This window comes from Nipponia nippon, unplaced genomic scaffold (assembly GCF_047370975.1).
Source record: "Nipponia nippon isolate SJK-2023a ecotype South Korea unplaced genomic scaffold, ASM4737097v1 scaffold_14, whole genome shotgun sequence".
NCBI lineage: Eukaryota > Metazoa > Chordata > Aves > Pelecaniformes > Threskiornithidae > Nipponia > Nipponia nippon.
Window position 1 is genome coordinate 8,569,619 of NW_028262330.1, and position 24,156 is coordinate 8,593,774.

The window sequence follows — 24,156 nt, forward strand, 5'->3', positions numbered from 1 at the left end:
AGGTGACAAACATCTGTATTGAGACATGATAGTTGAAAATATTCACTTATTTTGAATATTTGATACTTGGAACCTGATTTTTCAGAGTGGAATTATATAGCCTATTTAAAACTCAGTTCTCATTGACTTCAGCTACTTTAGCTATCTGGCAAATATTTACCCTATCTTTGAATCAGATCTCTTGTGTCAGGTGGGGTACCTAGATGATGAGGAACAAGGAGGTGGCGATTGCTTATGAAGAACTGGGGTTTAAGCAATTTGCCTTGTGTTACCTAGACTTCTTAATTTCTGTAATTTCTCATTCTTATGCATCACAACTGGGTACTGTTGTGCTGGTGATGCCCAGAAGATACGCGCTGATGTGGATTCCTCAATTCATATCCCGCATGATGGCACTCAAGATGACCTGCTCCATAACCTTCGCCGGCACCGAGGTCAGACTGACAGGCCTGTAGTTCCCCGGATCCTCCTTCTGGCCCTTCTGGTAGATGGGCATCACATTTGCTGACCTCCAGTCAACTGGCACCTCCCCGGTTAGCCAGGGCTGCTCATAGATGATGGAAAGTGGCTTGGGGAGCACCTCCGCCAGCTCCCTCAGTACCCTTGGGTGGATCCCATCCAGCCCCAGAGACTTGTGTGTGTCTACATGGTGTAGCAGGTCGCCGACCAGTTGCCCTTGGATTATGGGGGCTTCCTTCTGCTCCCTGTCCCTGTTTTCCAGCTCAGGGGGCTGGGTACCCCAAGAACAACTGGTCTGACTATTAAAGACTGAAAAAAAGAAGGCATTAAGTACATCAGCTTTTTCCTCATCCTTTGCCACTGTGTTTCCCCCTGCATGCAGTAAAGGATGGAGATTCCCCTTAGCCCTCCTTTTGTTGCGAACGTATTTATAGAAACTTGTTTTGTTTTCTTTTATGGCAGTAGCCAGATTAAGTTCCAGTTGGGCTTTGGCCCTTCTAATTTTCTCCCTGCATAACCTCACAACATCCTTGCAGTCCTCCTGAGTTGCCTGCCCCTTCTTCCAAAGGTCATAAACTCTCCTTTTTTTCCTGAGTTCCAGCCAAAGCTCTCTGTTCAGCCAGGCTGGTCTTCTCCCCCGCCAGCTCGTCTTTCGGCACATGGCGACAGCCTGCTCCTGTGCCTGTAAGCTTTCCTTCTTGAAGAACGTCCAGCCTTCCTGGACTCCTTTGCCCTTCAGGACTGCCTCCCAAGGGTCTCTGTCAACCAGGCTCCTGAACAGGCCAAAGTCTGCCCTCCGGAAGTCGAAGGTTGCAGTTCTGCTGACCACCCCCTCCTCACTTCTCCAGGAATCAAAAACTATCAGTCACTATGCCCAAGACGGCCTCCAACCGTCACATCACCCACAAGTCCTTCTCTGTTCACAACAAGAGGTCCAGCGGGCACCTTCCCTAGCCGGCTCCCTGACCGGCGTGTCAGGCAGTTACCTTCCACACACTCCAGGGACCTCCTGGACCATTTCCTCTCCTCTGTATTGTACGTCCAGCAGACATCTGGTCCCCCACGAGAACAAGGGCTAGCAATTGTGAGACTTCTCCCAGCTGCTTATAGAATATTTTGTCTGCCTCTTAAATCATCTACAGTAGTATGTAACTACCTCGAATAGGGAGAAAAAGTGGTACCTGATTCCTTAACTGTGCCATAGTGTTTATGCACACAAGTGTATTGACATCCAATAAGCCATCCATCATTTTTCTGTGACTCTTTAGTGTCTAGCTTTACTAGCTTGATAGGATTTCCTTAAGCGTAGCTTTTGTTTGCAATTATTTTGGGGGCTTTTAAAACATTCTGAGGGAAAAAAGCTTGACTACATGGCCTCGTGTGAGCTGCTTTGTGTATTATCATCAGTGTTGGAACCTTGAGATGCACTGCGCAGACTTCTGCACTTGAGATAATGGAGGGTAATGGATAAAATAATAATTTAAAATGTACATGATGACATATGATAGAAGAGAATAAGCCTTAGAAAAGAAGTGTGATAACATACCAGGAAAACATGTATCCTATATATAGTAGGATCTGTGAGAGGCTTGAGAGTGTGCAGTAGGCACATAATATTTTGATAATTCATCTGGAAAGCTCTAAAAAGCTTCTGTTGAGAAAATGGAACTGTATTTGTAAAGGCTTAAATTTAAAGGTTTATATTTAGCCAGGGGGCTAAATATGAATAGATTTTCATATGAACAGCATAAGATAGGCATTTATGCAAAGACTACATGTGTGTTGAATTTCAAGTCCCTTTTCTAGACCACTCTAGGCATGAGAGCCTTCCAAACTACAACAGTTATTTCTAATACAACCAATCTTTTTTATTTAATAATTACTATTGCTCTTACCAGCAACTGAAGCATTCCTGAGCCATTTTGATTGCAGCTTTCTGAGCCTAACGTAAACACAGTAAACATTCATGCAACTAAAACTGAGCAGAGTTGTAACCAACGAGAGAACAATCTCTTCTAATGGAAGTTGTCAGCAAGCTTAATGATAGGTAATCTGTTACTTTCTCTGCTTATACTTTAGATACGTATCTCTTCAATGTAAGTGGTTCATTTTCATATTATTATTACTGATGGCATAAATTTTAAATATAATTCTGTTAACAGAAAAATACTGCTACTTATTTACACAATACTGCCTATGTCAATGTTAAAATAAATAGTTGATGGTAACATAAGCTTGTGTTTTACTTAACTGGCAATGACGTGCTACAGTATCAACATCATTGCTAGTAATATAAACAGTACAGCTAGTAAATACAGAACACATTCACTAAACTGGCTTCACTGGAGTTATTGTCAGAGCAATATTTTATTGAGTGAAACTGCCAGCTGCTTATGATATTTTAGGCCAGATTCATCAAGGCAGTGGCTGTCTTCAAGTCAAATACTGATCAGTAGGAGCTGAGAATGGTTATTTGGCTTCAGTTATAAGCTCCTTTATCTTTTGTTCCAAAAAATAATAATAAAAGTCAAAGTTAGCAAAAGTTAAGAAGGAGCTAAGAGTGTAGGTACACTTCTGAATGCAATGTTGCAGTCAGTTATCTACACCTGGATTATCTGCAAATGTTAGCCTGGGTGTTGGAAACAATCTAGCCGTGGTAGCACAGCACAATTCAACCAAACAAATTGGTCCGCACTGAGCTAGCATGGCAGTAAATGTCTGTATTTTTTTTTTTTTCATGTTGTTCCATAGATGAATTATTTGCTAGCCTTTAAACCTCATCTTCTTTCAGCATCCTCTTCATATAACCTTCTAAAAACACATCTTCTTTCATTTCAAGAAAATGTAAGGTTGTTCCAGTTCTTTGAGCTTCTCACTTAATAGCTCTTCATACAGATCTTTAAGCTGATGCTGTTCTCTGAGAGGCTAAGATTAATTTCTTCTATGTTTTAGTGTGTTTCTGAAAGGATAAAATATAACATTTTTGTTCACGGTTTTGTATTCTTGCAGGGGCAATTGCAATTTTAGGAATTTCCAAGAGGTTGTTGTGGCATCTAGAAAATGATTTTGAAGCCAATATCTAATGGTAAACTGATAATTCATTTAATGACACTTTTTCTTTCTGACGTCACTGGAAGGAGAAATGTCAGTCAGATGGCTTTAATGAAACATTTGATCTGTGGATGAGTGGGGAGGCAAGCATGTCTCTGCAAGTTTCCCTTTGGGATTGCTTGCATTTCTATACTTGAGAAAGTGCATATTGTGCTCTGTTGTTGCCCTGAATGCATGCCTTCACAAAGATGAAACAGTAATGCCGCAGTGACATCTTCCAGTTAATCACGTGGCAAATGTACTATAATGTGGAAAACGTTTCACATCATGCTGACTTCACAAACACCTTAGCTGCAAAGATAAAGGCATCCATTTTGTAAAGGTTGATAGTTTTGTGATAGAAAGCTCACCAATAGATAGAAAGGGAAAGAAAATAATCTAAAAATGGAATAGCAAAGAATAGCGTAGTATTTCAGACCTGCATGATTACCCTTAATAGTAAATGGAAAACCAACGCTAGTTTTATCTTCCTGATGTAATGAAATACTGAATTATCCTTTCATTTCCACAGGTCAAAAAAAGAAAAATTAGGGAACTTGATCCTGCATAAGCATTTATTCATATGAATAAATATTTATGCGTTCTGGCTCTGTTTGTGACAGGGAAGTCATTTGTCGACTAGTTGGGGTTGTCAGGGCTTTGTGGCAGATTACAGGACTGGAGTAACAGTATAAATAGCAAGCCTCAAATTCAAACCTTCTGGCTATAGAAGAGTACGTTGCGTCTCTTTCTGTAGCATACATTATGGCTTATAGGAAAAACTAAGCTCTATTCTCAGAAAACAGCCTTACCAAATTAAGGCAGCATACAGAAAGCTTGGTTCTCCTATTTGTGTGAGCTCTGGCACAGAAAATGAAGTGACCTTCAGGGAGCCAGCTGCAGTTAGTGGTTTCTGAACCCAGTCCCGTTGTCAGTACAGCTCAGGAAATTTCCTAAATTTTGTTTAGGAACGTGCCAAGAGGCCATCAGATCTATAATGCCATATAGTTATCCTTTTTCTCTCTACCGTATTTTGTACGTGAAAAAGAAGTCGAGGAAGGTGGAAGACTGATGCGAGAACTGCATCGGCTAGATTTGTACCAACGGGAGGGAACTGTGTGACGCACATTTGCTATATGTGGAATTCCCTGGTGTTCATTAAGGCAGTATAGCCAGGTAATATAGGAAAAAACAGCAAAGACAAATCCAAGGCTGAAACTCTTGACTGCGTTTCCTCTCTTCCGCACATTATAATTCAGGTGCTATAATACAAATCTTCTATTTGTTCTCAGTAACTCGGAAAGAACTAGATGATGGGAATCCTCTGAGTTGTAAAAGAAGAGCTCTGACCCTTCACTAAATTAAATTGAATTAAACACACTGTTTGCTCTTTCGGAAGGCTTATTTGGTTGTCAAATCTGAGCTTTTGTATTCTGTGTTGACGGTCATTATGTGTTTGCGTGTTAGAAATTATTGACAGAATAAGAAAATAAAGCAATAATCAGTCATGCTTCCCAGACTCCGTAGTTTTACTATCACTAAGTGCCATGGGAAAATGAAATGAACAGGCTGTATTGTCATCCAGCAGACTTGAATGCAGTGTTGCATCTTTCCTTTCCCTAAATGGACTTTATTTTGCAACAGTAAGTCCTCTTCTGTGTTCAGGCTTCACTTTAAATATCTTAAATGTTTTTAAGTTGTATTTACTGATTGTGCAATTTAAATTTAAACAAATAAGTTGCAATCAAAAAATTTGTTTTGTTTTTGTTTGATTTTTAAATTTTTTTTTCCCCTTTTGGCATTAAATATTATTTTCAAGACCACTGCACTATCTGTTCTATTTTATTGTAATAGCTGGGGTACTTTTTCTTTATTAAGTAACTTCATTTATGTATCTTAGCTGTTTATTTGGTGTGAGTTGTTCGGACATCCAGATTACATCAGGTAGGTATTGAGCTACTCAGAATCACGATGAGAGAATGGGCACGTGACAGGTTTAGCATAGTCAACTAGAGTATACCCTTTCAGTGTATAAACCCCTAACTGCTTCTACACATGCATGCATCCCACTGGAAATGCAGATTTCTTCCCACATATTGCCCTACTTGTCAGCATTTGTGCTCACAGCAAGACAACCATTTGGCTCCAACAGAAGTAACACTGCAAGCTTCCCACAGAGTCAAACTGATAGCTGGCACTCAGTGACAGTCGTGACCAGTTAAGACAGCGAATTTCTCATCACCATCCTTTCAATGAAAGAGTAGAATTTTATGCATTAATTTATTTGTTTTTAACTAATTGTTTGCAGCCTGGATAGAAGAAAAAAATCAAGAAGCACTGTTTAGCCTAGTTGTCTGCAGTGGCAGGGCCTGGCTTTGATAATCCAAGATCGGGAAGCAGGTATATCAGATCCTGATAATCAAGGAAGATGCAGCGGAAGAATACGTGAACCCTTCTGTGACACTGTATATCTTTAATTTGTCTGTCTGAGGTGCTGGATAGCGGTTCAGCCATGGCAATGAGGAATTCAGAGTGTACCGACTGCCCAGATGGTTATCTGCTTCTCAGGAGAATTGTGCAGTCCACACCGAGCGCAAGGCAAAACAACAACAACAAAAAAAGAGAAATAGAGAGTTTTGGTTTCAAAGTTGGATGATTAACCATTAACGTTCCTTATATGTATTCATTCTATGCAGTGAATATAAGAGAGGGAAGAATGGCATATTATAAAGATTAATGAGTGGCTGGAAAGTGACAGTGTGGATCCTGCAGTAAGTTTGCCATGAGCTGCCATTAAACCTGTTCTCTGAACTACCTAGCTAAAATATTCCTAGACAAGCTCCAGACCCCAGGCCCCGCTTAAAATACTGCATTCCAGAGTTTTCCCTGTTTTAGGAACACCTAGTAGGTAGTGTGCCATCCCCTCCCTCCCTTCCCACACCAAAAGTTTTCAGACATAGAGGAAAGATTTGCATGAAAACAAATCTGAGAAACAGTGCACTAGAGCACTTAAGTTTGTTAGATAGGAAATTCTTCAACATGCATTTGCCTAGCCTTTGAGCTTAGAATAAAGCACTGAGTATTCACATTAAAGTTTGGCATTATCTGGTTAACAAAACTGATAGTTCATAAAGGTTTTAGAATAATTTTTTTTTTTATGAAAGTTATTCCTGTCACATGCCTGTACAAATAGTAGAAACCATCTAAAACAGCATAAAAGCAATGTTTCAACTTAAAAATAATACTGTTATATACTGTTATGAATGTTTGACTGAACCACATGCATTTAAAAGTATGTTAGACTAAAATTTGATCACTGACTGACCTGTGAGACCAGTTTGGGCATGGACATTTTAGTGAGTTTCATTCATGTTTTAATCTTTTCTTCCGTCTTTTTCCTTAATTGTACCTTCTCATGTTTCCTGAGGAATAATTTACAGTCATGTAGCATATGTCAAAAAATTTATGAACTGGTCCAAATTCTTTATTTTTATGAAAAGTAATAAGTTTATCAAACAAGCAGATGATGAACTAGAGGAAGGTCAAGCTATGTCAGCATGCAACAAGTTTGTGTTCTTGCTGTGGGCTCTTTCTGCATGCTATAAAAAATGTATGAGATGAAGAGCGTTCATTGGGTTGCCATTGCTACAGCAACCACTTCCTCTCGATGAGCTTGAACCAAGGACTTGTCGAGGGTTTGTTGTTTGGGTAGTAGAAGGCCATGGGGTAGCAGGAAAGGAAGCAATGATATCTTGTTAACTGTATTTTTAGACTATGATGAGGGTTTTTTTTGTTTAGCTTTTGCGTGTGTGTGGTTTTGTTTGTTTTTTCAGTTATTGATGTCTGCAGCAGAATGCTGCAGATTAATTCGCTGACTTTTGTACAAAACCAGCTTTTTCTAACGTGTATGCGTTTAAAGTCTTTGAGCTATATGTTTTCCATTTTAAACATGTGTCTTTGATAGCAGCTTACAGCCCAGCGTACTTGCATAGACTGGGATCACATGACTATCGCAGAGCACTGTGCTGTGGTCTGAAGGACGAGAGGAAGAAAACCAGGTTCTCTTTATAGAGATCGTATCTATTTATGCATTTCGTTGTTATGGTTTTTAGCTTTATTCCCTGGTGCTACTGTACGCCATGAACTGTATGCCCAAAGGATACGTTCCAAATGACGCAGCTGGCTCTAACTAATGAGGAAGTGGTTAACTTCGGAGTAGAAAGTGCAGAAAAGCTGTTTGTTCACTTACGTACAAAGCTCTCTAGAGTCAACAGGAGAGTCTTTCCATTGAACTCAACAGGATCTGTTCCAGCCTAAGTGGTCTTTTGGAAACTTCTCTGTAGCAGAAAGTTTGAACACCAAAGAAAATTCTTTGTGGTGGAGAGAAAGATATTCCCACTTACAAGTATTGAGAAATTGTCTTATCTGTCACTTGTGGTATACAAGCTACTTCAGAGGAGTGCAGAGCCCAGCACAGAACCAGGAGCTTCTGCTGTCGCTGGTGATCATTCTGCTATTGCTGGTATCCTGCAGAGGTAGGGCAGGAATATCTGAAGAAGTATTTTAGTTCTAGAAGAGTATTTTAGTTCTCTAGTATATTGTCAAGGCTCCATTTGTAGCATTGGATTCTCTTCCACGCTACAGATCTTCACTGGTAAATCGCCAGCTATGACCTACAGCTCCTGTATAACAAGACTGTAGGTATTTCTGCAGAATATAGAGAGATTTATTTGCTGTATAAGCTCAAGAAATCATATCCCATTTAACTCAAGCATCAACACTTTAACTCTGTTAGTACGGGTAACTTCCTTACCTTTCTGTGTGTATGCTTATAATGATGTGTTTTGACCATGTGAAGTTTCGATGGATTATGTTTGGACTTTTATAAATGTTTGAGGTTTTAATGAAATTGCTGAGAGTTGGTTTGCAGTCCTTCAATTTACTAGATTCATCAGAATAATTATGTTGTATTATTTGTAATATATTATGGCAGACAGTATGCATTATTTTGGTATCAGCTTTAAAATTTTCACTGGCATTTTGCAGATATGATAACTAAAAGTGCATGTGAAGGAATATTGCATTTGAGATTTCAGTAGCAGGGTTTTTAAAATTCAGGCAGTATAAAGATAAAGCATGTCTTAAAAGGTTTTATTTCTCTAATCTTTCTAAGTAGGATGAACCTGTGTAATTCTTCTGTATTGGATAAAATCTGCAGTTTTGATGTAGTTTTCTCTACCTCCCTCTGTCCTGTTTCCAGGTTCTGTTCCAGAGGAGATGCTGGTTGTGTTTGTAATGTTCTAGACTTTCCTTACAGGATTTGTTTGGGATCTGACACGGGTCAGTAAAAACAGATAAGCACTGGTAGAATGCTTAATGCTGTGACACCATCTGTCAAAAACATCTGGAGACGGTATAGCTTCACATATCTGGATTATAATAAAATTGAATTAAGCCTATAGAGTCCCATGGCAGTAATTCTTTGCCTTCATCCTGCTTTTATTCTACATGTGGCATTGAAAGAATGTCTGATCTGGAAGCTTTGGAGTCTGTCAGGTAGTCAGGAATGTGGTCCTTCCTGGAAATTTTACTTATGCTTACGTAAGAGCTTCTGTTCTCCGTTGTGCTGGAAAGCAGCAATTCTACTCATCTGTATATTGTAAAAGTACTTGCACCTTCAAGGTGGAAAAGTTTTAAATGAAAGGTTCTGTATTCTGTAATTAGTCTAGACAAAGACATTAGATGGCAGGCACATATTGTCCCGAGCATCCTCACTTCTCCAGCATGCGCGCTCCACAGATGTCACAGTTGCATTGTGTTCTGCAGCAAAAACTTCGGGTTTCTTGCCCAAGAGTTTATTTGGCTGCGGTTTTGATTTTCCATAAGTCAACAGCAAGCAAACAGACTTCTCCCCTAAATGTACTCACTACATTTATTAGAGACTTCATGCATGTAAAAAGGAATCAGTGCGAAAGTAGTAAGTTGCTATGGTAGTGACTTATTTCAACATGGGGTTTTCTGTCGCTTGCAGGTTTATAGAGTCGGTACGTAGTCTGCAAATGTTTGTTCTAATGAACTAAAATGGAAAAAATGTATTCTCTTTTGGTAATAGTTTTGAGATTTCAGTGTATCTTATAAATCTGGGAATGAGCAGGAAAGTATGTCTTCATTTCTTTCTTATATAATTCAAGTCTTGCTCTTATGTGCTTCCTTTCATCAGATGGCTTTAGATAACATTAATATCTTCATCACCCTAATCTCTACATTGGACACAGATGCAGGAGTGACCTCAACTATTTGCAGGCACAGAATTGTATCTATCATTATTTTTATCTCCAGAATGCAGGCATAAAACAAGTGCATTTTAAAAGATCAAATTGAAGTCAGTTTTGTTTCAGAAGATCAGAAAGTAAGATGAAGTATTTGTAATAGTCAGATGAAATATTCTGGACTGTGAATATACTTTTGTTTCATTGGAAGTAGCAAACAAAATTTCTTTTTCTTCTGAATAAGATATCAGAAGGCAGGTTGGATTTGTCTTGTTCAGCTTGTAAATAATAAGTACTAAATTCTGATGCTCAGTTTTTTTTATTTTACATTGTGTATCCTAAGAAAGTTCTCCTTTTTTCATATTTATAAGCAGAATTCTATTGCGTAAAATGCATCATAAGGAACTTGCTTGCCAAAAAAAATGTAATTGCAGAATTATTCCCCTCTGTGATTCTGACAATGTTTATGGAAACCTTTGTAGTCTCTTAGGTGCTTCTAAACTCGAAGTTTACAGGCAAAATTTTTTTCTGAAAGCATCAAATTCTCTGTACTTGAAAGTTGATGCTTTTAGTATGAGGAAGATTTTTATAAGTCACAAAAATGAGTAATTACTGAAGAAGAGTAATTAGAGAAAAGTAGCCTGAGGAGAAAGAAGTTGTACTTAAACATTAAGCAAATACCATTAGCCACGCAAAAAGAGAAAAATAATTTCTGAAAGTATGAGTAGATGCACACATGTTTGGTCAATTTATAGTTAAAGATAAACTTAACTCCTAGTCCGTTTCTGCACTCTACTGAATTTTGAAGGGGTCAAAGGATGTATGCAACTCTGAATACTCCCAGCTTAAACTGAGCTGAATTAAAATAAATAATTGTTTAAAAATCCTGCACATCAGAGAAGTTAATCTTTATGTTCAAACTCAGCTTCGTGGCTCAAGCCCTTTGACGCATTGCATTGTCTGGCTGTCCACAGCATTTCCTTTCTCTAGCCACCAAAAATGTGTTTAATATGCATGACACACAAGTTTAGCTGCTTCTCTTTTTTTTCCCCCAAATCTTGTTTATTTTAGTGGAAAAACACATAAGAGTTTTTGCTGTCTGGTTTCATAAAGCAAGCTTCTCGATCACCATCACTAATCCATGGAGAATGTTACTTTTCACTGCAAGCGCAATAGATTCATGTGTCACCCTGTATGTGGGGCTAGCGCACACTGCTGAAGAGAGATCAGTGACAGGGATCAAGAAGGAAGCCTACGCGTTTCCATTCTGACCTTTCTTGGAATATCTGAAATGGAAACAGTATTTTCCTGGAATATCGGGAAAGAGTCTGGGTTACTAAAAAAACATTAGTAACCTCTACAAAAATTATGTTGAAGTTTTAGTTCATTTTACTGCATTCTAAGTTAAATTTTTAAGAGATTTACTAAACAGCTCCCTGAGCTTCAGCCTTCAAATTAACTACAATCCCAGGAATGAATTGTGGTTAACAAAAAAAATATGGTTTTGTATTGACTTAGAAAAAACATCAGTAGTATTTGATAGTTATCAAACCAGTTTTGCACTGTAAGGCGAGGTGAATTGTGCCTGAAAGACAATAAGCTGCAATTAAGGCATGACATATTTGTGGGTTAATCAGAGGCAGGTACTCATAAACAGGGAACAGTAGATGCGAAGAGTGTTTCAGTATGCATTACTGACAGACTGGTTATAAGTGGTTAAGCAACATAATAAGTCCCTTTTAGCTGTTCTTTCTGGTTTTGTGAACAGAGGACATTTTAGCCTCCTGAAAATTTATATGCATCCTTTGTAGGAAATGTATGTATCTTCATAAATCTAAATAATAGAATATTATCGGTATTTATGTCAAAAGCACATAGTGTGAACGGTTGAAAAATTTAACCAGATGACTCACTGTAAAATATTGTTAATAAAACCTGATTCTTAAAAATTGTATGAGCTTGTACACTCAGGATAAACAGCTGGCTTTTTTCAATAGCACAGCTGGTGTAGAAACATAAAATTACTGCCATTTGAACAGGACATGAGCTATATTTGGCAAAACATTTGCATGAAAGCTGAAAATTTGCAACTTAATTTTCATTTATTTTCATTTTCTTTGTACACCTATTAACCACAGATCTGGACCTGCTTCTGTTGATTTCAGTATTGCTTGTTTAGGTTGTAAGCCATTATGTGCCAGGACACTGCAAATTTAGAGTAGGTCATGTTGCTTTAGCTGAAAATGCTAGAGGAGGATACCATCTTTCTGAACATCCACTATGTTGTTGTTGAACTGTCATTCAATGGAATTTAAACAGATAAAGTATCTTAAGGATGTAATTTCTTCCTTGAAAAGGCAAAGCAAACATGAAAGCAGTAAGAATTGCACTTCACAGCATGCAGAAGTCAACTGTTCCTGCGGCAACTGTTTGTTTGTGAGGCTACAAAAGCATGTTCCCATGAATTCGGGCAATACTAAAGAAGGCTGCTGATGCAAGTCAGCAGATGTGTAGTGCACTGTGAATCACAGATGTATGCAGGAATGAACTGAAAGAAAAATTTCAAGTTCAACTTCAAACTTTAACTAGTCAGATTCTTTATATATTACTAGGGTAAGTGACATTTATACCACTAAATGACTTGTACAGTTTTCTAGGGCCTCAAATCACAACAGTGCGTCATATTTACATTCAAATTTTAGGACCTGGATGTTTATAGTTATTATTACAGCCATCCTGCTAAAGCTTTCTACAGACCTTGTTCATCTTGGCTGGGTTTTTAAATGAAATTGCTTTAAACCATTCATTGCATGATCGGTCGGAAAGTACTGTTGCCTTCCTGACAGCTGTGTTTTCCTGTCTTAGCTTTAATTTAGTCTAAGGACTACTAGACAGGCAAATTACTACACAGGCAAGGTTGGTTCCCTCATTTCTACTGTGATGAAGCAATGGACATCCTGTAATAGGGACAGCATTTTGCCAGAAATTTAATCTGTACTATTCAATTGGTGTAGCAAGTTTTACACAGATTACTGTCCTGAGCAGTAATGGCATTAATCACGTAAAATCATCTATAGACAAAATAACCCTTTGAAATATTTAACATTAATTCTCTTGCATCTATTATTTCTCCCACTGGTTGTTAACGAATACCATCTTGATTTCTCATATGGCTTCTCTTTCTTCTGTGCACATTTTTCACATTGCTGGGTTTTCCTGTGTTGCCTTGTTGTTCAATTCAGATGCTTCCTACAACTGATTTTCAAGACAAACTACACCTCTAATATGTTTCAGCCCAATGATATAGTGACACTTGGGAATATGGCGCACTCTTAGCTGTGGCACCTCACTAATAACCTGTAATTAGATAAGGTCAGTCGTGTAGATTTTTGGTGGTGTTCCTTCTTGTAACCAATCCTTCTGTTGTTCCAGAAGGTTGATTGATCTTTTGTGTAGGTAAAAATAGATTTTCTTTTGAAGACAGTAATTTAGAAAGCTACCTTTGCTTCTGGAGCTACTTTCTTCTATTTGTGCCTCAAGGACAGCCATTTTAAAATAACAGTTCATAGAAACTTCTTTGCACTTAGGATATTTCTACGTGGCAAAGAGAATGCAGTGCCAAGGTGCCTAGTTTGCTCTAAACACCTTAGCTTAGAAACTAGAAGTCAAATAAGGTATTAGTGTAGACTCGACACTGCTATTGAGCCAGGCTAAAGGAGATTTAATATCAATGCAGTGGTAGTCTCGGTATCTCTGCGAGGCACTACACTGGGCTATAAGAACACACCCTTTCTGCGTTCTCTCTTTACTCTTCATGCTTTCCTTGCAGATTTTCCCAGCAGTCAAAACCAGCAGTACTCTTTTCACATGACCCTATCCCACAATGTAGTTATTTTACCAGAAAAATCACTATTTTAGAAATATAAACTGCTACCTTCACACCGCTGTTATGCTACATAAGAGAGACTTCCAAGTTCAAATTTACAATGAGTTTATTTTCTTCCTGCACGTGGCTATCTAGGCAAAGAGCATGATTATTTCAGTGGCAAAAAGTTTTCTAACTCTGTAATGATTACTAATTGTCTGACTAAGTTCCCTCCATAGCAATGTCCTGCAGTAAAAACTAGAGGTGGTGGTTGATGTATACTATCGGGCAGGAGAGATATTCACTTCTATTGTTTGCCAAGTAGTAGCTCTGAGAGCCAGAAGTCCAACTGAAACAAAAACAAAACAAACAAAACCCTAATTCAAAAAGCAAGCCAAGCAGGAGCCAATGCAAATCCACCAGTACATGAAACGTCAAATACCAGCACATTGTACATTCCTCTATGCTAGTTAAAACCAATCTAGGAATGTTAATAACAGGGAAAACAAATCACCTTGTCAGAACCTGGAGCTTGTGTCATGGAAAAGATTTTCTTAAATTATTCTTAATAGCTATGAATCATCATCTACCCAAGTATGGGGATCAGAAGGCACAATCTTGGTGCTCTCTCAGCCAGTGTTATAATTGCCCACATGTGAGGGCTCTGCTTTAACCTCCAGATGAGCATGAGGATGCATTAGGCTTCTCCCATTTCAGAAGGCAGACAGAATGATGTCTAATAACAATAATAACATGAAGGATTTACAGTCAGTGAGTGAGATAAGAGAAACCACTTCTGTTTAAGTAATTACCGTTTAGAATTAAAAAAAAAATTACAGGTGTGTCTTGTGGTAAAAGCACTGAGCTGGAAATCACTAGATTGAGGTTAAATTCCCTGTTCTATCGCAGACATCTTTTTTAAGGTTGAGGTATTAATTTAATTTCAGTTTCAACTATCAAATATAAAATAAGGGTAAGGCTTTCTTTGCCCGTCTTCAATATCTAACTGTAAACTTTTCATATTTATGGCAGTGCGGGGCTTAGGTCTTGATCAAGACCTGAAAACGATGCTTTCTAACATCAAAACAAAACACACAATAGGAACCTTCAGTGTATCCTCCTAAACAGAGATAGGTACGCAAGCAAATACATTTTCAAACAAGTTATTCCAGACATGAAGTACCTCTGTAAAATTGATGTTAAGAGATTGCTTGGAGTGACAGGCTATGCATGTTTAGACAAGAAGCTTACCTGGGGATCACCATGCTTGTCTCATGGTGGTACTTTGAGGAATAATCAGAACTTGTTTTAAATAATTCTAAACATGGAAATTATTACACAAGTGCTGAATAATATTCCTATTAATCTTTTTAGTAAAAAAATGGCCTGAAATGAAGTTTTGGAACATATTCACCAAGGAGCACGCAAAGAGTCTTCCAAACACTATGACTTGAAAATAAATCAGAAACATGTCAGTTTTAAGATTATTTTCTATTAATGAGACACCATTCTATAAATCAGAATTCCTTCATCACATTGCTACTGTTTTGCCATAATCAATGTCCTTGGATTCAGTGTAGCTAGACAGATACAACTGATGATGAAGTGGATTCATTATCTTTTCTTGCTAGAAGTAAATCTTTACTAAGTTGAGGTCAATGACTAAACACCTATTGCCGTCAATGGAGGCAGGATTGTGCCCTTTATAGCTGCTTCTGCAAAGGAGCACGTTTGTGCACAAGTACAGATCTGTTTCAGTTTAGTCGTTGCTGGGTTTTTTTCTGTTTTACCTTTGCAGTTTTCTGAGAACAGGACTAGAAGCCACTGGCATGTTTTAATTTAGCATGAATCACTGTGTGAGAAATACTTTCCAGTGTCAAAATGCAGTGTGCTGAATAACGATTACCTTTAATAGGTATAAAAGACATTCAGCATCTTCTGGACTCCAGCTTCTAACTGCAGGGAGGGATCTCACTACTGACTTAGAACAATAAATTGCATAAATTGAAATGGCAGCACCATCCGTGGTGGTTTAGTCTAGTTATAGAAAACTAAATGTAGATTAAAGAGTTCAACAATTCTTTTGAATATGAGAATTGCCATATAAGATGACGCTAGTGATCAATCTGTTACATTCTCTGTGAGCATTCAGATAAGAACTTCAAGGAATGGTATAAAAATTTCAGATTATGGATAGCTTTGGCATAATTTCTCCTTTGAGAGAATGCTACTTTTTATATTCCACGTGAAGTTTGAAAGGTTGTGTGAAAGGTTGTACTCTAAGACTAGTATTAGATGAAAAACTGAGCAATAGTCGGTCAGGCTGAAAAAAATTCACACATTTGTACAAGGATTTCTTGTGCAGCTTCTGCTGAAGACAGTGGGAGTTCTACAAATGAAAGATGTGTAGGGTGGACACCACCCCCACCCCCCCTTTTTTTTTCTTTTTTCCCCCTCCTGTCTCAAGAACATCAAAAAAGTGATTCTGGTCTCACTTATAATTTTAAACAAAATCAAATTGACCATCATTATGCTGTTGCTAACATAAAGCTTGTTTCTTGTATGACTAAACTCCCAATGGGCAAACACCATCTGCCTGTTGAAGGAAAAGAGAAGTCACCACTGAGACAATGTCTAACTCATTAGGAGTTGAGAAACATCAAGTCTGCAACAGAAGCCACATAGCAATATCCTTAGAAATCTCTAACTCCACATTCAATGCATTTGTTTGTTGAAGTTCTTCCTTTGATATTGAAGAAATTTCCCCCTATTAAACTGAAGAGTTTTCAAACAAAGAGCTTTTCTCCAGAACCAAATTCAGATCAGGTGCCACTGTGTGAGATTTTCCTAACTTCCTTGAAACAGTATATGGTCTTGGAAAATTATCTTACAGCTAAGAACGTGGAAATTCAGATTGTGATAGAGCAACACAAATAATAGTGGCACATCAGTTTACCCTTGCAGGAATAATGAGTATTGTTTACTGCTCTTAAAGTGCAGTTTACTGTTTCTTAAGTGATATTTCTCCACAATATCAATAGGAAGTTACAAAAAGCTGTGACTTTTTTCTTCAGGCATTTAAATTTCAGCAAGTTCTAAAAGACACATCTTTGCTTTGGATTTTATTCATGTAAATATAAACATACACTTTTTATTTATTAGTTATTTTACATGAAATAATAGTTGTGTATTCGCTGGTTTAGTAAAGTACTATAATTTTGGAAGTTAACTCTTTTTTCATCCTGCTCTAGAATGATACTAAAATTTTATAAACCAGATGAAACCAAATGAATAGCACACAAAGGAGCTAAGTTAGCTACTTTGAAGTACATGTAAAAGTATGTTTCTTTTTGCAGAATAGAGCTGCTTTCTAGCAGGACTGCACAGTCATTTCAATAGTTATGAAAGGTGGGTATTTCCACTTGAGTGGTGTCAGATCCATAGGTATGGAAAGTCAACGCCGGGGGAGAGGCGAGTAGCAGTAGGATTCCTGCAGAAGAGCTGTCCAGCACCAGTTGTGGTGCCTTCTGTTTTCTTCAACATCTCCCAAGTCAGAAGCGCCACGCTGAGCTGCCTTGGATACCTTCTGTGAGATCTTAGGTACAGTTGGAGTGTGTGTGATTTTGAGTCTCATTGGAGAAGCAGAACCTTTCTTTAAGCACTGACTGTGCAACATCTGTAAAGCAATTTCTACTTGACAGCACTGATCATCATCTGAAGAGGGTATGCAGCTTAGCCACTCTTAACCATGGACTCAGATGGATTTACAGTCTGTGATTTAATATTTTGCTAGCATTTTATGGTAGTATGGGTCCATGAAAGAACAACAGTCTGTGTTAGCAAAACATGTGGTGGTGTTATAGGTGGATATCTCTGATTGATGATGCTGCAGCAAATAAATGCTTTAGTACCACCCCATTGTTAGTTGTCAGTGCGAATGTACGTTCATCTTGATGTTTCTGAGCCAGTAGTTCTGGCAGAAACTGAGACATCTTTATTTGACCATTGAAATTGAGAGCAAAATCGCAAAGGACGACAGGGTAGTAGGAAATCAAAGCATGCGGTAATACGTGGAATCATGAAACACTTTCCAGAGATGTCCATGGCAACTAAAAGTCATAACTTAAGGGGATAACAAAATTCTCAATAGAGATCTCAATAGAAATATTGGCTTTATGGAAAATTGTAATTCCTCTCCCCTCTCCTCACCTTACCTTTTCATGTTCCACAGGCTATATATTACTGATCTCTTTCTTTCCATTAGAAGATAAGCACCTTATCACCTCTCCTCTTTTCTAACATCCTTATCACTCCACAGGCAGTAATGATCTTTACTCTCAGGTGGTCTAATTGATACATATCTCATTAAAAGCAAAGCATTTTTTCTCAGCTTGCATTCAGCTTTGAAGTATGTTGGTTTTTTTTTTTTTATTTCAGGCCTGAAGAACAGCTTCATGTGCCTGTAAGTTCTCCTTTTTCCAACTGTACTTGTTGATCAAATAAAATATACTACCTCTGTCTGCAAATTTTGCCTTGCCTGTGTACCAGTGCATTAATTTATTGTTAGTGAAAAAGAGAAGCCAGTTTTTCATGGAACTAGTTAAAAGGTATGTGTGGGGAATGCAGCTCTTCAGAGCCTTGAAGATTAGGACAAAATGTTTAAATATGATGAGACAGAGAAAAAAAGGATTCAGTAGAGACTAAGGTAGATAACTGGATTAGCAAGAAAAATAATTTTAGGGCTTATCTCTTAAATGGGGACATTTTGTGTGAAAGAGGTACCAGAGATGAGAAAGCTGAATATATAGGCAGGAGATAGTGCCAGCATCAAATCGTGTAAAGAGCATTATTCTACTTATCATTTTAGTGAACGTCTTAGGAACATTTCTGTGTAGTGAGAGAGTAGATTCTCCAAAGTTATATAGAATATAAAGAGAAAGAATGATCATTCTAATAAAAAAAAAGAGCCATCAATACTCACCAATTAAGAAGAGAAAGGAGAGGAAGAAACACTATGTGCATAACACTTAAATATTCAGGCACCTCTAGGTTGCGTAGCCAGCACTTCTGCAGAGATTTACTGAATTTTTTTCAAATGTTACAAGGGTCACATTTTCACAATTAATTGACCTGACCCCTATGACACTCGCTAGTTTTATGACAACCGTATCTTTTTTTCTTTTCCCCTAGTCCTTTTTTTTACTAGTTCCAACGAGTTTTAAGAGTGGGTTATATTCTTCACTGTGAGGAGATGTTTGAAGAAAGGTAATGGGAAAAAAATCCACTGAAATTACCTAATTAGATTAGAGGAAAAGAAAATAGATCCAAGGTACCTCATCTCCCCCTCCCAGAGCACCCTTTTGCCCCTGAAGAACCTTTTTATAAATTGGAGGCATTTTTAGTACTTTGGAATTATCCACTGAAAGGCACCTTTTTGAAGCAAATCATCTGCTTCTCTGTTGTAGTGTGTGGCTGGCAAGGAAGTAGGTGGTGTCCATTCAGTACTAGGAGAAGGGAAATCCCTGTCCCCTAAGTGAATGATCCTGCAAGATGCAATTTCTAAATTTCTTACCTTCTTGTGGCCTGCCTGCTGCAGGGGAATAAAATGGGGTTATGTGGAATTTAAAGAACTTCTGTAGGGAGGCCTCCATGATCCTATTCCTTATCGTTTATTTAGTAAGACTGTCTTGTTGGCAGTTGTTAATAATGTCTGTGATGGTTTGGGGCTTTTTGCCTAGCTAATTGCTCTTTCGATTTGGGCTTTTGGGGCTTTTTAAAGTCTGTGATAGGATTGCTGTTTATAATATGTAATAACCACAAGAATCTCGTAGAGTTTTCTGAGGTCAGACTGTCACTATGCTTTTGTTTGCTTATGCTGAGCTAGTACTTGGCAGCTTGTGTAGTAGCTCAGCTATTCTCTAAATTAACAGGTTGTTCTTTGTATTTGAAGTGATTGATGTGATTGAAGCGATTAGCATGTATATGCCTAAACAAATTACTTTGGGGGAGAGAGGGATCCAAATGGAGAAAACTGGATAGATCCAAAGGCAGTTTGTTGTAAGAACCGTGGTATGTTCAAGAATGTGGAAAGGACTTAAGTGATAATAAAATCTCAGACCAGAAAAATGTGTGGGAAAGTACAATTTTACTCTAAAATCTTGGCTAATGAAGGCTCAGGATGTACTTTTTGTTATATTTCTCTGGAGGCAAAAGCCTTAGTGCAGATGCAGACATACTGAGAAAAATATCAATTGCCAGTACAACAATTTATTTTTCTGTGATAGCAATGTCGGGTCAACCCTCCTGGGTTTTGGCTTCCTAAGTAACTCGAAAGCCTATAGAAAAAGGATCATTTAAGTGCTTAAATTCATTTTAATAGTATCGCCAAATCACTTGTCTCAAACTTCTTTTTGAAAGGACTTAGAGTCTACATGAGTTTTTTCTTAAGAGCTGGCACTCCTGTTTCTGTGTATCAGCAATAGTTCTCCTGAATCTTTTTTGCAGGGCTTCATTATTTGGCATCGTGTTGGCATGACAGGAGAATCCTGTGTCCCACAGGATTTTTAGAGTTCACCTGCTGGTTAAAATCCCCTTGCATGTCAGCACACGGCAGCAGTAGAGAAATTGTTTATTTATGCTTAACTTATATCCTTACAAATACAGTCTAAAAATAAAGGACTGGCCTGATTCTTTTCATCTGTATACACACAGTTTTTGTTGTTTTTTCCACAAGTGATGCCCTGGACTTAATAAGGTAATGGGAGGACCCTGACTCATAGGTCTAAATGAAGCTGCAAAATACTGGTTTTTGCCCTTGAACTACCTTTTATTTGCACACACTGCTATATCATTGTATGACATTGGCTTTTGAATGCACATGTATTACATAAAGCTAATACGTTGTTCTTGATTTTGCTTTGCAGTACAGAATTGGACAGCTGTACATGATAAGCAAGCATAGCCATGAGCAGAGTGACCGAGGTGAAGGTGTGGAGGTGGTGCAGAATGAACCCTATGAAGATCCAAACCATGGCAATGGTCAGCTAACAGAAAAACGGGTCTATCTCAACAGGCAAGTGCAGTAAAACTGTTTCTCTCAGCATGGGCTGTAATAAAAATTTGCAAGGAATATCCTTTCCAGCCAATAGCCTTTCTGTTTCAAGTAGACCATGTTCCCATGAATACATGCTGCTTCCTGCTAGCCGCAGGAAGAAGGAAGGTGGGATAGAGCAGTGGCTTGAAATAGAGAGATCAGTTGTCATTTCTTCTAGAGTATCTTTTCCAAGAGAAAGAATTATAACTTGAAGTTAATGATGTACTGAAAATCAGGATTTTTTGTTTTCTCTTACACTTCACTGTCATTCTGTTCTCCAAAATTATGGGGGGAAAAACAAACAAACAAACTAAAAAGCAAAAACAACAAATACCCCACCCTCCCCCCAAAAAACAAAACCAAACCACTAAAATGATATAAGGGTTTCTCACTTCATAATACTGTCACAAAGCCAGTACTCCATTTTTAGTGACAAAAGATTTGCCTCAGCAAAGTTAATTGACATTATGAATGACCATTAGGCTTATACAATGATGACTTTCTGTACCAAAGTAATAAGCTTAAAGGCATGATGGATAAAATTGCTTTTGTTTACCAAATGTTCCATCATTTCTTAAAGTGAAATATGTGTCTCTTCCTACGGTGAAACTATACTGCTGAGGGTCAGTGCCTCCACACTCAAAGGCTGGACAAGTTTTAAAATATATATATATTTTTGTGTCCTATGAAATATGTTGCTTAATCTGTTCCCATTTTTACTACTGCTGATCTAATTGAATATCGCTGCTTTTCTGATGTTCTTCTATTCCTCTGAGCCTGTTTCGTTTCATTAAACTTATGCTCTGCAGCATTTCGTAGTGGGCATAGAAACACTACAGCTATTGCTTCTACATTGCAAGTTACTCCTCCACTGCAATCCTGACATATCTAACCTTAACTCAGGCTAAATTGAATCACCAGTAATGCTGCACGCACACGCACACAGTCCAATAATATATATGTATATATCTTGCCAACATTTAATGTTATTGTGATTATAACTCTGTTCTCGCACAGGCTAGATACAGGACTTGGGAAAAATCAATAAATGTGTTCCTGTTGTAGAGCTCCCAGAAGTCTGGGTTTTTTATGTTTCTGGATATTTCTTTCCTTCATGTTAAAAAGAGCAAAGGCTTTAAGCACTGAAGAGCATATTCAGAATTGCCACTTTAGGGTAATTCAGAATAACCAGAAGGACTGTGTCCTAGAAAGCATCTAGAAGACATACTTGGAAAGCATATAGTTTCTGGTAGTGCAGGCAACGGAACAAAGGATCTCTTACTCAAAGACTCTGGAAGACTTCACTCAAGGAGACATACTGCTATACAAGATGTGCTGAAAACTCCTCTGCCTGCCTTCCTTGAGGAACGGGACTCCTTACCCCAGCACAGTTCTCTCCCTCATCTTTTCTTCTTCCAGGGTCCACCGCCCTAATAAACTTGCTAGCTTTGCTTCACTTTATTTTGCTCTGGACTGATCTCTTCTGAAGAAATTTGAATTTACATATTTCAGTGATGGTTTCTTGGAAAGATTTGTGCATTATTTTCATTTATCTTTTCTTGCCTGCTAATACTTTAATTCTTGCAGAGGGTCGTCTTGCTTGCCAATGGCTTCAGCTGGAATCCCTTTAAGAAACACTTCCTCCCTACTTGCTGCAAGACTGAACTTCATCCAGGGAAGGAAGAAATTAAAAAAAAAACAAAACAAAACCAAAAACTAACAAAACCAACCAAACAAAAAACCCCCCAAAATAATGTGATCCACAGATACCTGTGCTGCTAAAATAGAAATATTACGTTTTCTTTCTGTGCATGGACCCTTGGAACAATTCATGTGTGTCTATGGCTGTGCCTTGCTGGCAACTCTGAGTACAATGTGTGTTTTGCTCATAAAATTATTTGTTTTGGAAATGTGCTGTACCGGCGAAGATAGGTAGACAGGCAAATATGCGAAAAACAACAATAACAAAAAAAAAATGCAAATGAGCAGCTGTATGTTAACAAAGACATTACTAGTAAAATTTTCTGGTGTCAGTGTAAGCCTTAGTTATGTTCAGAATTGTTTACTGCCTCTCTCTCCTGCTGAAGCATTGTTTTCAAAAGCTGAAAGTCTGCATCCTCTGGTATTTATTATTTAGGCATCAGAGTAAAGTTTAGCAGGGGTAAGGGAGGGAGCAGAAAGAGAGTCATAAAAAGACACTGACAGAGGCTGACAAAACAGACAAAAGATCTGATACAGTGAAGTCTATTATGCAGTATGTAAAGTGCTGCTTAAAAGACCGTACACAAGAAAGGTTTGTGTAAAGAAAAGAATCTGGTTTTGAGCAATGTCATCAAGGAGCAAAAGTCAATGCACTTGACTTTGAATCTTTAGATAATGTACTAATGTCTGCATTTTGCCTCTGGACAAATACAATATTTATGTGTAGTAGATCATGGTTAAATAAGCCTTAATGATCCAAACTCTGTATTTTCCTCAGAAATTTGCTAATATGGAAAGTTAATTTACTTCCTGCACACAATTATCTAAACGTAACTGTTTCAAACATTTACACTTGGAAATCTGAAGTCTGAAAGCATCTACTTCAGTTCAGTAAAGATTCAGTCTTCGGCTGGGTGATCTGCTCGACACATCACCAGACTAACATGATTGTAACTGAGTCCCTGAAGTACAGTGATACTTGTGGTCTCCAAAGGTCTGCCTTCTTTTGAGTGACTAGTACTGCACCTTTGTTCCCGGCAGCTTCAGTGATTAGAATTGATGTCATTAAGAAAGGGTTGAAAGATGAATTCTCATGAACTTGTCTTTTTAAAATGTATGTTTGTTCATCACTTCTTTGGTACCCTGAGTGACCAGATTTCTGGAAATGAAAGACCCAGGATCCGTGGTAAAAAAAATGCTCCCACTCTTCCATAGTATTATTTAATTACCCTTTAATGACCTTTCCATGTGCTGTATCCACATCTTTCATTTCTTATTCTACTGCTGTCGTACCACCACATTGGTAAGTTCTCTTGACAGACCGAGCTCTGAGCTATGACATCAGTTCCATTAATTCTCTTCAACTTTTGTGATTTACTTTTCCCATCACCAAAATGGGACTAGTACTACCTACCAGTCTCACAAAGGTGTTTTGAGTGATTTGTTAATTTTAATATAAAAGCTTCCTACTCAAGAGTTGGTGTTGGTAGTGTGGAAAGAACTGTGCGCTGGGTGAGCTGATGTAAGAGTTTGTGTGCCAGCAGAGAATATGGAGGAAGAAGAAATAGTCTCTAAGAAGAAATCATGGAATCGGGATCCAAGTGGACTGAAATCACACGTTACCTCTTGTTAGAGAGTGCCTCCCTGTGGTTAAGAATACTGTGACAGAGATACACCTT

General features: G+C 38.1%; 1 protein-coding gene across 1 annotated transcript in view; it reads left to right on the forward strand.

Annotated features, from left to right (window-relative positions):
- PITPNC1 (phosphatidylinositol transfer protein cytoplasmic 1) overlaps window positions 1–24,156 on the forward strand; it is a 93,072-nt gene that overhangs the window by 23,907 nt on the left and 45,009 nt on the right. The window contains 1 exon segment of the mRNA XM_087751156.1: window positions 20,607–20,755. Coding sequence (XP_087607282.1) covers window positions 20,607–20,755 — 149 coding nt within the window.